We start from the raw sequence: 14,491 nt of genomic DNA, 5'->3' as shown, positions 1-14,491 counted from the left end.
CAAAACAGAAACAAACAAAAAAACAGCTAAACTTGTATTTCCAGTAAAATGTCCCTAGGTAAATAATAATTACACTCACACTACAGCAAACATAAATATCCCATGTCACTTATAGTTTATTAAAAGACTTCATTTTACATGATGTTAAATACAATCTGAAAAATAAACAAATGTCTGGAAGCTGGAAATGAGAAAACAAAAGTAAGAGATCAAGTTCTATTTAAATATGCCCTTAGATAAAACATCTGCCCACATCAATCTATTCTTTTTTCTTCAATTAATAATAATAATTTTTTTAATAGTTGTCATATATAGAGCTCATGTAGGTGAAATTTTATCCATAATTTTCTGTGCAAATCCAGGAGTATTGGGTCCCAGAGCCTGAATATCTGCAGCATGAATCATTCTTCAACCAAAAAGGCATAAAAGGAAACATTTTATATATTTGCATCTATCGTCCATCTGGTAAACTTTGGTGCATTTCTGGCGAGTATGTGAGAAGAACAATCATAACCCAGAGGTGGAGAGCAGCCTGTAAAAGACATTTGTATATTAATCTATAATGTTGTAGGTAATAAGTACGTAACAACATCTTCAAGTAACTACTCACCATGTAGAGGATGACAAAAACTCTGGCCATTGGGTAACGCCTCAGAAATATTCCCAATCTGATGCTAAAAAGACAAAATATTTGAAATTTAGCTATTGCTTGCTTGCACTGTCCTAAATCAAATCAATAAATACATGAAATCAAATATTTGTAGCTAATGATTCTTACCAACTATAATTACACAAAAAGAAAAGGTTGATAAAAAAAAAAAAGATATCAAGGCTTGTTAATCTGAACACGCTCCAACAATATGAGAGGGCAACTATATTTCTTCTACAGTGTACAATTATGTATTGAACAAACAATAAATCTTACCTAAAACGGTCAATAGTACTTGCTGCTTTGCGTACTTTCCCATAAACCCCAGGACTGTCTTGGTCACTGAATAGAACAGGTGTATTTCTCTGCCTGGCACCTTGAAAAGAAAAAAGACACACATTAAAAAAGTATAATTCATAGTATTTTGTGAATCAGATAAGAGTAAGTAGCATGCATAATTTAGTGAAAAGGTACAAAAAATAAATATGTATATCGTTACAATCTAACTATAAAACCCACATTATATCCATATTCAATCTATTATATCAATGGATCCAGTACTGTCGGGACAATCTACCTGGCCCCTCCAAAGCGCTCATGTTGATGGATGCTCCTCCGCTCTGTCCTCCCTGTGCTGTCTTCAGCTGCTGTTCAAGCCGCTCCAGTTGAAACACTAAAGAGTTTTTCTCTGTCCCCAAAGCCTCCAGCATCGTCTGTTTCTGAATTAATGTTTCCGTCAGCTGGTGCAGCCGATTCTCCAGCTCAGTTTGGCTACTGCTTATGGTCTTGTTTGTGAGCTGAAAAATAAATAACAGGTTATAGATGTATATATATTTTTTAAAAATAAGGGTGTTAAGTTAATAATTATGAAGGACCTGGTTCCTGAGTTTTTGAATTTCATCTTCTCGGTCTTTGATGCGGCTTTGTAGAGAAGATTTAACACAATGCTGGTCCTCTTCCAAGTACTGGACTTCCTGTAAATATATATTAAGATAAATTTCAAATTCTTCATGCTTTTTTATTTTATGTTCCTCTTCTCTCACCTGTTTGTATCTCTCGATCTCTGCCTCCAACTCCTGCTTTACTCTGTTCTGTGCTGCCTGCTGCTCCTGTAAATGCACCTGCTGCTCCTGCCAACTTTCTGCTTCAGCCATGGCTTGGTTTTCCAAATCCTTTTAGAGGGAAATAAACCTATAGAGTAACAGTTTTAATACATTATATTTTTAATCACAGGACTATACCTGCACTTCTGTCCTTAATGTTAGAATCTGTCCTTGTAGTTTTTGTATCTCTTCTCTCTGTAAGTCTTTTTCGTGCCGCAGCTCCTCCAGCTCCAAAGCCATGGCTCCACCGCCGTCCAGAGAGTCGAGGCCAGAGCCCTCCTTCAGACTGCTGATCAACTTCTCTTTGGACTGCCAATATTTATACAAGTCAAACTTTATGCTTGTCAAACAAACCAAGTCAGTATTACATGATAGTAGTCAGGTCACACCTGCAGGATGCGTGCAGCTTTCTGTTTGTACTCCTGCAGCTCCTGCTTTGCGCTCTCCGCTGCAGCTTTGGCACTTTTCAGCTGCTGCTGAAAGTTGTCAACCCGGAGTTTCTCTTCTGAAGCGTGGCGCTCTGATGCAGTCACAGTTTCTGCCAGAGTCTGTCTCTCAGTCTCCAGCTTGGACAGTCGGGCAGCATATTCACTCTATGGTTCAAAAGGATCAAAGTTTAATTATTTTAATTTTCAGAATAAAATATATGAAATACTATATCTTATGAGATATTTACCTGCATCTGGCGAAAACCGTCCTGTTCTCTTCGAAGTGACAGTTCGGTCTCTCTCAGCCTCTCCTGCAAAGTTTCAAGAGCCTGGGAATGCATACTGCTCCCCTCTGTGTGGTCTTGCATAATTCTATGAACCAACCATGAGAAAATATAATGATATAAAAGGTCATAAGTTCAAACTTCAAAATCAGCAATAAAAAACATACCTTGATTTCTCTTTCTGTGCCTCCTCCAGGGCTGCACTACGAGACTTAAGGAGTTGATCAGCTTCATCAAGTCTGACTTTCAAAACTGCAAGTTGCCCGTCTTTGGCAGAAAGTGCTTCTGTGAGGTCATCAACCTGCGACCGAAGTTCTCGTAAAGTGCGATCTGTTACTGACTGTTCTGAGTTCCATTTGTCAGCGCGGAGACGGGACTGGTTCAGTTCTAAGGCAGAAGTAGTAGGAGTTTTATTTATTAGGACTAAAATTACTAACTGTTTTACCATTCAACAAGGTCTGCCTCTCACCATCTTGTAGGTCTTTTGCTCTCTGAATGACTGAAGCCATCTCCTGGTTGAGGGAGGCCACTTCACTGCGTAGGAGCTGGTTCTCAAGGCGAAGGCTAGACAGGACATGAATCTGGGGTTCCTCTGTTGGCGGAGCTTCAGGACGACTCGGCTCTTGAGGGAGAGGAGCCAATCCAGAGTCTGAACTTTCTGGAGTGTCTGCTGACCCCACAGACACAGGGAATTTATTTGTGAATATTATATAAACATTTACATAAAAGACTGAATACATTTAATAGTGGCTTAAATTACATTTCTAGACAATAGTAAAGTGAGGGACAGTAAAACTTTAATTAAGTTGTTATAAGTACATTATTGTGTACAATATCTATGTATAATGTGCAAAAATGAATAAGATGTACCTTGATCTGGCTCTTTGGTGGAACTTTCTTCTGATGTTTTGATACTCAAGGCGGACAGAGAACTGAGACTTGAGGCCCGGGAAACACCACGGGTGGAAGGAGGTGTGGAGGGGGCAGAGGGGACAGTGAGGGGGGCAACAGAGGGGACAGTGAGGGGAGCAACAGAGGGGGGAGGAGTGGGGCTTAGTGTTTCAGTGACAGTAACTTTAATTTCACGTTTTGAATCTCTTCTGTTTCCAACTGGGGGATCTGAACTGTTTAGAAAGTCAAAAAGCATGTCATCGTTGACGTCCTGGTCATTTTTCTTGGGCCGCACAAAACCAGTTGTAGTCTTAACAGAGCTGGCACCACCACTCGCTGCACTGGGCACGTTTGCTGTCCCAGCCAAAAGAGTGGCATTTGATTTTTTTATATTTCCAGCAGCGGCAGAGATGAAACTTTGAGCATTGTGTGTTGAAGTATAATGTGCTGGAGTTATTTCAGGCTTGAACTCTGATTTAACTCCTGTTTCTGCTTCATATGGAGAGGAGAAAGAAGATGTTCTCTGTTGACTTTTGCTCAAAGCTGTGGCAGCTCCTTGGTCCACTTTATTGAGAAAGTCCTCAGCCCTCCCTGCCAGATCAGTAAACCAAGACATTTTGGATCCTGGAAAGAATGACAAAAATATGTTTAATGGTATTTCGGATATAGCACAACATACTTATAAAATAAAGAGAGTTTATGACAAGTATCCCATTCCAGGTAGAATAGTATTAATAGTCACATTAATAAACTACAAGTGTCGCACTACACTCTCCACCCAAAATTGTGGCCACAACACTGTTACAACACAGTAAATAAAAACACTGCTGCAAAGCAGCATAGCAAATGTAAAAATGCTATTACATTTGTCATTAAGTGTCACACTTTTATTCTCATATTAGCTCTCAAACGTTTAAATAGTTCGTTATAATCAAAAGTATAGCACCACACACATAAGCAACATCAATGTATGTCTGCAATAAAAGCTACACATCTCATGACACAGTTGGCTCCATTTAATATGTTATAGTTTTGTACTATATTTTATTTCAACACTGTATTTCATAGCCTAATTATCACCGATGGCGCTTTGCCATTATCACATTAGATAAGCAAAAGTAAACAGAGATGAGTTCAATGCTAAAGTGACAAAGCTAATTGCTAACAGGCTAATTGATGAAAAACACTCGCTTACCGACAAAAAGACATCAAAATATCAAACTTTCTCAAGTCATCCGGTTGTCATTGAAGCAATATCCACGAAAATTAAGACAAAATATGTTTTAGATTAATGGATAAAGCTGTCAAAGCCTATAAAGTGGGGGATAATTTTGTGATCTTCTCAATACGTGGACCAGGAAAGACTGTGAGGACCCAAACAGAGCGCCCACAAAAATGCCAGTACAAAATTATTATATTTTTGTTCTGTGCACTGCAACTTCTATTGTTTTATCAAAAACAGTATAAAAGTATATTAATTGCTCCCTATTTTAAAAAAAACAACAAAAAAACAGATTATGGACAACTGATAAGTGTCTCATTCTTGTTTATATATCAATTACTTTACAAAACAGAATGTTAAAACAATTTTACACTTACCAAAAAGAGGCTAAATGAGACAATATTTATGAAACAGTGCCATTTTATTTTTTCCGCACTCACTCCAAAATGCATATTTACATGGCATGCCACATCAATACAGGAACTGACTATAGATACATTAACACATAGAATCTGCTCTGGGAAGTTTTAGGGCAGGAAACTTGTCCCATTAACAACCAACCGAAGAAAAAACAAAACGAAGCGAACCAGCCATAGAATAAAATGTTTTCTCTTAAATTGAGTTGTTTCAATAGACTTAAAATGTAAAAAAATGTCCTGTGCTGCTTAATATCCAAGTAAGTTATTTTCACATTTGAAGTGGAAAGCTGGCGTCACGGGTTGATGTCAGAGTTAAAAATAAACAGAAAATAATGTTTAGGTGACAAAATGAGAATGGAAGGTCTCATTTTGGGGGTATGGTGACATGAAAAATCAACTCTTGATAGAAACTCCATCATATGTCCTACTACTGTATATAATAAGCCGCCTATGATAGTGTCTTTGTTCATCTCACATGTTTTTGAGGGAACAACAAAACAAAAATGGACTAAATGAAAAAAAAAAAAAAATGCATGTCCTTAAAATGATGGAGAAGAGCTCAATACATAAAAATACATCTGGATACATCAGATTGCAAGATAATGTAAAAAGAAAAACAAAAGTGGACAAAATCTTTCCGAGACAGATCCTGTGAGCCTTGTGGTTTACTCTGTGTTAGGTTGAACAGTCGGACACACTTCCTCCAGCAACATTCAATCAGTTTTCATTCACTCATTTATTCATTCATTCATAAAGTCTCATTCACGCACACAGTCGACCAGTTGCACATGCATTGTCATTCGAGACAGCTGCGTTAGATCAGACCCCTCCTCTTCTTATAGTCCTCCAGGTTCAGGGAGCGACGAGGGGCTCCGTCTTTCACCGGTAACGCATTTGAGCTCACGGACAAAGACTTGGCCTCTGCAACAACACAGTAATTAGACAGTAATAATTAATGCTGGTCTACAATAGAATGGTAATCACTCAAAATGTATTCATTAAAAAAAATCAAAAATATGTTGGACCAGAATCTTAATTTGAGGATTGGGGAGGGTGATACTGAAATCTAAAATTTTCTTTTTGGAATTATTTCAATATGTTTGGTGGACCACACATTTTAATTCCAATATATTTCCCACTTCTATTGAGGAGAAATGCAGTATATTAGTTACAGTAAATTTACCAAAAGCATAATCTCACCTGCATTAGGAACTTGTAGGTCAATTTTAACGTCAAAATCGTGTACTTTAAACAGGTCTTCTGAGAGGTCTGTGGTGGGTTTGGGGACATCTTTGTCTTTAGGGTTTACCTTCTCACCCTGGAGGAAAACAATAACCATGTAATAAACTCACCAAAGCAATGTTACAAAATGGCAAATGGTCACATTTTTTCCACCTCTTCCGCCTTCTACCCATTCACACACACACATTCATACATCAGTGTACGCAGACACAGGTGGGTTAAGTGTCTTGCGCAAGGACACAGCGATAGCATTCATTCCGCCAACCTGTGAGTTAACCGATATAACCGAGAGCGGATCAACACTCTGAACTGAGCTACTTTCGCCCCAAACAAATGCATCCCTCTCAAGTTTTTAGGGCTTGGGACTAGCACCGATGTACTCTTGGCCTTCTAATAAAAAATAAAAAAATAAAAAATCCCCTATCTACCGTGTATTGCTTAGTCCGGCATGTGTCACTAAGGCTAATTTACTTGTTATACAAAGTTAGCTTCTTGTAGCATAGGTAGATTTTTTTAACAAGTCTTACCGGATTGTTCTTCTCAGTGTTTGGCACATCTGGTGTCGACCCAGAGCCGTATTTCTGATTAAGATGAGCGAGAATAGCAGCGTGGACTGAAGGATCTCTGGCCTACAAAACAAAAACAGAGAATATTTATTTAAGGATACATTAGAGGAGAATTTAAAAGACATGAAGGTAATCTTACATTGGACACCATTGTGGGTTTACACTGTCGTCTCGTGAAAGGATCCATCTGCTGGTTTTTGCTGTTTTGCCCCTCCAGCTAAAAACATAATAATACAATGCAATTAGTAAAAGAAAAAATCAATTCTGTGAACTGGACATTTTTTTTCCCCAGCTGACGGAATTGAATTTTAAAAGAGAACACGTTTAAGCTTACCACAAGAGCCTTTTCAGATTCAACAATATTCCAGCTTCTGTTTCGCTGATTGATATAGCTAAAGAAAAAAAATAATAATAAAAAAGATTAATATTTTGATGGAATTATTAACTTTAACAATAACGTTAGACACAGTTAGAACAATAGTAAGTTGAAGTAATTTCTAGAAGTGTCAGTTCTTGTATGTTATAGACCTGATAGCAGAAATGTTCTTGGTCCGTTGTCTGTCGAGGGCCTCGGCTCTCTCCTCCAGCTCGTTCAGTTCATCCTGGATCACTTTCACTTTGTCACCATCGCCACTCTCCTCTGCCATGGCCTGGTATGAGAACAACAATTTTACATTAGATTATAATTTTTTAAACAGTATTATATTGTATGGCTTAACTTACCTTATCTTTCAGTAACTGTGTTTTCTTCATGGCATAATTTGGAGGTGCTTTTCTAAATCTGTCCTTCTCTTTCACGATCTGCAAGTCCAAAACAGTTAGTTGTTGTTAGCTGTAATCAAGTTATAAATGATTGTCAGCTTAAATGTATATTACAGATTTTACAACACCAATCGGAATTTTTAAAAGTAATAAACCAAAAAATCCTCCTTACATCCTCGATGTCTTTGTCATTAAATTTGTAATTCAGGGCTTCTTTGATGGACTGCTCTTTTTTGGTGATTTCATCGAGTGTTGGTACTTGCATCCCAGCAGCCATCATCTGCAAAAACAAAAAACAGAGAAATGTTTATTTGACTAATTTCACAAGAATACATTTCATTTAGAATGTACTTACAGCCTCTTTCCACTTCATGAACTCATTCTCTGTAAATTCCTGATTTGATACAAACTCAAGTCTGAACACCCGAGTGTCACCACCATGTCTGAAAGAGACGCATTAAACATCATCTAATACTGCACAACTTCAATAACAAGCCACTGCAAAACTGTAACATTCTTTTGAGTATTTTTTTTATCCGACTGAAACTGTAAAAACAAACTAATCCTTTAATTTGAGCATTAGTTCCATAGTTTAAAGTCGACATCCACCTTAACTGTAGACCCTTGTTTGTTCGCGTTGTACCAAGTTGGTACACCTTTGCCGTTTCTACCACATCCACAATTTCCGCCACCTTTAGACAGCAAAGACGGTCAATTAAACATCAGCCTGACTTAACAGAAGTCTATCTACTTGTTTATAGGTGAATATCTGAGCTCACCCTGTAGACTGGTTTACTGCTGCTGTTGCCGATGCCTATCCTCACAAAGCAGCCTGTGACTGTTTTAGAGAAGAACGGCATGTGGCACCAGCGTTCCAGTTTGTGTCTCGACAATCGGATCCTGTTCAGTTCATCCGGGAGTGAAACGGGCTGCGACTTTGGTGGAGTCTCCTCTTTCCTGTAGACAGAACAAGTCTTAGAGATCATCTTCATTTTCATGTTTTAGTTTAGTACATTTTGGATTTAGTGTGTTTATTTGTTGTTATTTCCAAGTTTAAGCCGGAATTTTCACCTCATGCCTGGTATACAATGTTCTTAATGGCATTTTAATCAGTTGATCTGGTATATTTTATTATAAAAATGGTAGTCCATAAGTTTTGTATATTTAATCAGTTCAAGGTTCTCTCTGATTGAGACTAAAATTGCATGAATGAGTTTCTAAATTGTGTGAATAATTTAAAACTCTGTTAAATAAACATTCAATAAGACAGTTCTTACTCATCATCAGAAAAGGAGGAGGATCGTGAGCTGCGGTCGCTTTTCACAGAGGATTTGTCGTCGTCTTCCTCCTCCTCCTCTTCATCGTCCGAGTACACTTCACTGGTCTTTAGAGGCTCGCGTTTGGCCAACAGTTCGGCTGCTCAAAGTAAGCACACATGTCAGTTAAAGTGTATCGCAATATTTATGTCAACACAAAAGCCAGGCAGCTCTGGTTACTCACCTGTTTTGTTCTTCTTTTTCTCTCGCTCGGCCTTTAGCTCTTCCATGGCCTGGGATTTTTTGTCCAATTTTTCATCACGTTTGGATCGTCTTTCTTTGTTGTGTGACATTACCTATACAGAACACAGCAATGTTATTTCTTTAGCCTTGTCTCAATTGTATCTGTGGCATTTTCTATAAGATAATACATCATTTTATTACACTCGCCTACATATAAAGTGTAATTTGTGTCTGAATAATTTCAGACTTACCACTTGTGTGTCTTGAACCTGAGATAGTTTTCGTTTTTCTTGTTCTTCCTCCTGCTTCTTTTTCTTCTCCTCTTTCTCTTTTTTCTTTGCTGTCTTTAGCTTCTTTTTGATTTCAAACCTGCACAGAAATATGCACACAATGTAAAACAATATATATAAAAGAGACAAAAATTAGCATTACAACAACAAAAATATTATAAAATAAATTATGCCCATTCAGAATTAATAGTGAGTGCAATATACATTTGTTTGTTTTTACTAGTGTTATCACAAATTCGAGTTAAAAACTAAGGTAAGGGCTTGGGACTTGATACAGATTTTGATACAAATATGACACAACACAAAACATCTATGATATTATGTGGGCTTATACAAGTTCTGTTAAAACAAGACAATCCGAAACTACTCAGGAAAATGCTCTGTTGTCGTCCTATTTAAATATTTTTTTCAGTATCCATACTTGTTCAAATAGGTTTTAATACTAATTTAGTTATCAAATAGTATCTGGGTTTCGACAACCCTATTTTTACAATACAATTTACAATATCAACTTGGGATCTTCACATATTTAATAAACAATTGTACATGTTTGTATATAATAGTACCACTCTGATACACTACGTTGGGTCTTTACTTTGCATTCACTCACCGTCTCTTTAGCACTTCTCGTTTCTCGATACGGTTGAACAGCTCCTGTTCTCTCTCCTTCTCTGTCATCTGCTCTAGTCTGGCCCTGTCCTCTGCGTCGCCCATCAGGTCATCGTCGTATCCGTCCCGGAAAACATCGTCCTCCGAAGAGTCCGAGTCCGAGCTGGAGGAAGAACTGTTGCTCTCTGAATCAGACACCTCGCCTACAGTAGAGAGGACAATTGTTTAGTTAGTACAAAAGTACTATTATTATTAATCAGATTTCTATAGCACTTTTGGACACTCAAAGATGCTTTACAGTGCATTATTGTAGCCACACCTGCCCTGGGGAAGCAAGGCTGCCAATCTGCTATCAGATCATCCAACCACCACCACCAATGTACTCACACACACACCACTTTCATACAAGGCAATGTGGGTGAAATGCCTTGCCTAGGGACACAATGTCAGTTTTTGCCACTGCTGCCCCACTGTGGCACCTGGAATTCCCAGTGGTGTCCCATCCAGGAACTAACCAGGCCCAGCTTTGCTTAGCTTCTGAGATCTGGCGAGATCAGGCTTTGACAAGCCCGTATGGCCAATGATTACATAATTATCTTAAAAGCATTACAGAATGTTCAATGAATGTGGGTGTGATTTCAATTTTTCATAGTAAATTAATCTGTATAAGTCAACTCCAAATAAGTGACCTAAGGTTTCCCGAATGCAAGGTTGAATATAGCAATTACTTTTGTTTAATGGATCATGGATCTTGTTTCTTCCACTGTTAAAGCCTCAAACCGCAAACAATTATTTGCTCCATTTTTATAATGATGTTACTGTCAAAAGCATTGTGGAAATGACCCTCTCCATTTTTTCCAGGTTTAGGACGAACACAAATATCAAAGACAATATAGACACAAAATATACCTTCTTCTGGTGCTGAGCTTTCGGCTGAACTGTCTCCATCTGAGCTGCCGGACGCTGTGGCTTTGTGAACCTTTTTCTTTGTGGTCGTCTTCTTTTCAGACCCTTTTCCTGGTTTGACTTTCTTTTTACCTTTAGTGCCTCCCACTGTCCACTGCGAAGCAAGAAATGCATGTTATTGCAGAGAGTTCACATAATATTTTATGCAATCAAAAAGTAGGACAAGTTAGTATTTTTATGACAACAACTTTAACCACTTTTTACTTCCTTTTAATAGGATCAATTGCATTTATGAGAAATTATTGGATGGGTAGTTTGTTATTCTATGTAATGTTTTTACTTAATTATAAAGAAATGGCTACAGATATGACTACACTTCACATCATCGTGTAAGAGAATTATATCATTAGTGTCCAACTACAGGTTGCTGCAAATATGATGATTTTTATGTCAAATTCTAGACCATCTTTGCTTCAATACCTCATCGTCACTGTCAGATGTCTCAGAGTCTGTGGAGGCTGCAGGTTTGCTAACTGGCTCATCCTGCTCTCCTGAATCCACCCTCTTCCGTTTGGCCAAAGTCAACAGCTCCTACGAAAAACGGAGTCACATGTAGTCAAATAATAATGGAAACGTGGATGCTGTGGACTGAATCCTGCGTGTATTTACAGACAATGTAAAATAATATGCACTAAATGGCATTAAAACCACACAGGACTCTCAAGTAGGACTGTCACAAATAACACATTTTGAAGCACAATATATTGCTACAGACATATACTGCAATAAACAATAAAATTGAAACTATTTTATGCCTCTCACACAGTAATAATAAAGCAGGATAACCCCAGTAAACCATTAAAAAAAAAAAAATCATGCAAAAGGCCTGAGCTAAATAACACAATGAATCAGTAATTAGCCATAGCCATCACTTATTCAACCTTCTACAGCTCAAACCTTATTGTACTACACTTTTACAAGAAAAATGTATACATGATCAGTATTGAGCCCCAAAGTATATTTTTCCAGCTATCATATATTGAACGAAAAGTTGATATAGTAATTATTGAGACAGGTTTACTTTATAGACATGGTTCAAGGCACAAACGGTGATACCTAAAGTTTTATTAATGTTCAGTGTTAAACAACAACCAAATTTGGTTCAATATGTTTTCAGTCACAAAATATTTTACACTACATTTGTCCCTGTGAATGTCATGTATTTTAAGTGAGGCTTAAACCTGGAATGTAAATAACTGACAAAAATACTGCCATGAAAACTATATGTGCACATAAGACAAATTCCTTTTGGTTTGGTTTATAAAAGTGCATAAAAATATAGACATTTCAAGCACACCAATTGTATAGGCTAGCCATTATAGACAAATCGCTCTACTTGATTACATTTATATGCACACAATACAACAGCACCCTGACTCAAGGACAGCATGACTAGTTTTTAAGTGACCGTGAATATGCACAAACAGACATGCTTAGAGATATGTTATGATTATACAAGACTTAGGTAGCCTATAGGCCTACTGCTGAATACGGTGTGTGGTTTATGCAGAGGGATGCACCAAACCAGCATTCAGTTCCGATACTGATATTGATCCAATATAACCCGATATTAGTGTAGGGACAGAAAATGACACTTATTTCCTTAAAACACAGTTCCCTTATTACACAAGATGTTTTGTAATAGTTATTTATCCCTCAAATAACTACTGAAAAGCTTTGTATGAATAAAAGCTAAGAGACATTGTAGGCAAAATCAACCTGTAAATCCAATTAAATGTCCGACAAGGGCATTGGCTTAATGCAATACTATTGAATCCGATTCAGCAGATTTTTTTAGTATCTGTGCAGATTTTCAATACCAGTATCAGTATAAGTGTATCCCTATTTAAGTACAATAAGAAATCCTATTTATGCTGCAGCCTTGGTATTAATGGTGCTATGGAAAATGTGGTCTTCACATTGACTATTATATAGCCATGGTCAGATGGAAGACTGGTGCCACAGCATTAGTACTTATAGAATACTATATTAGTAGTAGTGTATTATATTAGTGCTAATATGCTATACACGTGATAAGGGCTGGCAAGAAGCAACACTGTCTATATTATGGAACGGGGATTTAAACAAGAAAGTAAAGCAGTTGACAACAGAGGATTTTTAAAGATATATGATCTCAGTGTAATTATGTAATAAGTTATTATGACTTGCTAATTGTAGTGCTGTACTGGCTCTATAAGGTCTACGTCAAAACTGGGAATATGTTGATTTTTTTTATTTTATTTTTTTTTTACAGTAGGGGAGTGATGTCACCACACCAGAGCATTACTGTAAAATACATTCAGTTGTATCTGATTGACAATCTACGCACATATTTCCTATTTTTATATACCCAGGACTAATAGTACGGAGTGTGTGCGTAAATCTCATTCGTGACATGTTTTGTCAACAACAACAGAAATAGCCCATCTCCGCACCCTGACGTCACTAAGTGGAGATAAGGTACAACCCCACGTTAAATCAAGACGGTCTCTGCCTCCGCTCCTGTTTACTGTGTCAAAACATGCACAAAATCCGTGTAATTACGGAATCATAAACGCCAAACCAGCTGCAGGCACGCTGTTTCACGCCGTAGTAAACAGAAAGAGTGCAATGGCGCGACATTTGCGTGGCAACATAATACTCTCCGTGGTTTCTGCGCTCTTACAATCTGTAACTTTAGCATTAGCATATCTACGTTTCGCAGATTTGTCGAATTTAATGCATGAACGCCAAAAAAAACTAAGCTCTAGCCACGCGCAATGTCGTATTTTACTTTAGTTAGGTGTTAAAATTAATTTGATGTTACTTATATGCGTTTAATGGAACGAGGCCAGACACTTAGCACGCGTTAGCACAGAAAAACAGTGTTGACAAATAAAAACCCGGATCAGATAAAGCAAAAATTAGAAAAACGCCGACCTACCTGATCTAAATTATCGTCACTAGCACTGTCCTCCGAGTCTGAGTCAATCACCACCCGACCTTTCCGCTTCTTTACGTTCACCATGATTAGCTGACAGGCTAAACTGCTAGCTACCCCAGTGTCGTCTAATGTTTGAGGCTAGCTGTTAGCATCAGCCTCTGCAGCGGCTACACAAAGGCGCTACTGGGCATGCGCGCTCGACCTGCTGTTTCCGCCCTCTTCTTCTTGCAAAGATTTGCAAATCATAAACAGAAATGTTGTGAATACTGCCATCTATTGTTTAATTGATCAAATTACACAAGGTTATTTTTTGTCCCCACTGTATATGATATATATTTATTTCACCAAAGGCAAACATTTTAACTCTTTGTTCTTAGAGATTTTAGCATTTTAAATTCTCAAGCCAGACATGAGACAGATCCTCTGGCATGTTTTGGATTTCCCCGAAGTCTCGTCCAGTTTTACATGCCCGATCCAAACAACTTCTCAGGCAGGTATCCGGAAGGATTAAACGCCGTGACGCCTGAGCCACTTCAGGTCGATCCTCTTGATTTGGAAGAGCTGCGGTTCTACACTGAGCTGATAACAGGTGACGGCTCCTCCCCTATTTAACGCCCAGCCACCCTGTCTCAGCTTGT

The 14,491-nt window shown here is 37.9% G+C and overlaps 2 protein-coding genes across 3 annotated transcripts; both read right to left on the bottom strand.

Annotated features, from left to right (window-relative positions):
- Positions 1–93: 93 nt before the first annotated feature.
- On the bottom strand, positions 94–4,720 carry golga5 (golgin A5). Its single transcript, XM_033988030.2, has 13 exons — positions 4,551–4,720; positions 3,335–3,979; positions 2,934–3,131; positions 2,632–2,851; positions 2,429–2,552; positions 2,142–2,345; positions 1,891–2,061; positions 1,693–1,821; positions 1,525–1,623; positions 1,227–1,446; positions 926–1,025; positions 611–674; positions 94–532 (listed from the first exon to the last, which is right to left on the bottom strand). The coding sequence occupies exons 2-13, from the start codon at positions 3,969–3,971 to the stop codon at positions 452–454; spliced, it is 2,247 nt and encodes a 748-aa protein (XP_033843921.1). The 5' UTR covers positions 3,972–3,979; positions 4,551–4,720; the 3' UTR covers positions 94–451.
- A 261-nt stretch (positions 4,721–4,981) lies between these two features.
- rtf1 (RTF1 homolog, Paf1/RNA polymerase II complex component) lies at positions 4,982–14,097 on the bottom strand. Of its 2 annotated transcripts, none has more exons than XM_033988032.2 (18): positions 13,854–14,097; positions 11,351–11,461; positions 10,874–11,024; positions 9,966–10,167; positions 9,317–9,434; positions 9,067–9,178; positions 8,844–8,982; positions 8,346–8,523; positions 8,176–8,258; positions 7,922–8,009; positions 7,739–7,846; positions 7,528–7,605; positions 7,333–7,454; positions 7,139–7,196; positions 6,944–7,021; positions 6,766–6,867; positions 6,197–6,314; positions 4,982–5,917 (listed from the first exon to the last, which is right to left on the bottom strand). In XM_033988032.2, the coding sequence occupies exons 1-18, from the start codon at positions 13,935–13,937 to the stop codon at positions 5,811–5,813; spliced, it is 2,037 nt and encodes a 678-aa protein (XP_033843923.1). In that variant the 5' UTR covers positions 13,938–14,097; the 3' UTR covers positions 4,982–5,810. The 2 variants fall into 2 exon arrangements, with proteins under 2 accessions (XP_033843923.1, XP_055087102.1); XM_055231127.1 differs by having other exon boundaries at positions 9,320–9,434; positions 13,854–14,077.
- Positions 14,098–14,491: the final 394 nt, after the last annotated feature.

This window comes from Periophthalmus magnuspinnatus, chromosome 22, assembly GCF_009829125.3.
Source record: "Periophthalmus magnuspinnatus isolate fPerMag1 chromosome 22, fPerMag1.2.pri, whole genome shotgun sequence".
Lineage (NCBI taxonomy): Eukaryota > Metazoa > Chordata > Actinopteri > Gobiiformes > Gobiidae > Periophthalmus > Periophthalmus magnuspinnatus.
Note: the sequence above shows the minus strand (reverse complement) of the source record. Positions and strands in the feature narration are given on the sequence as shown.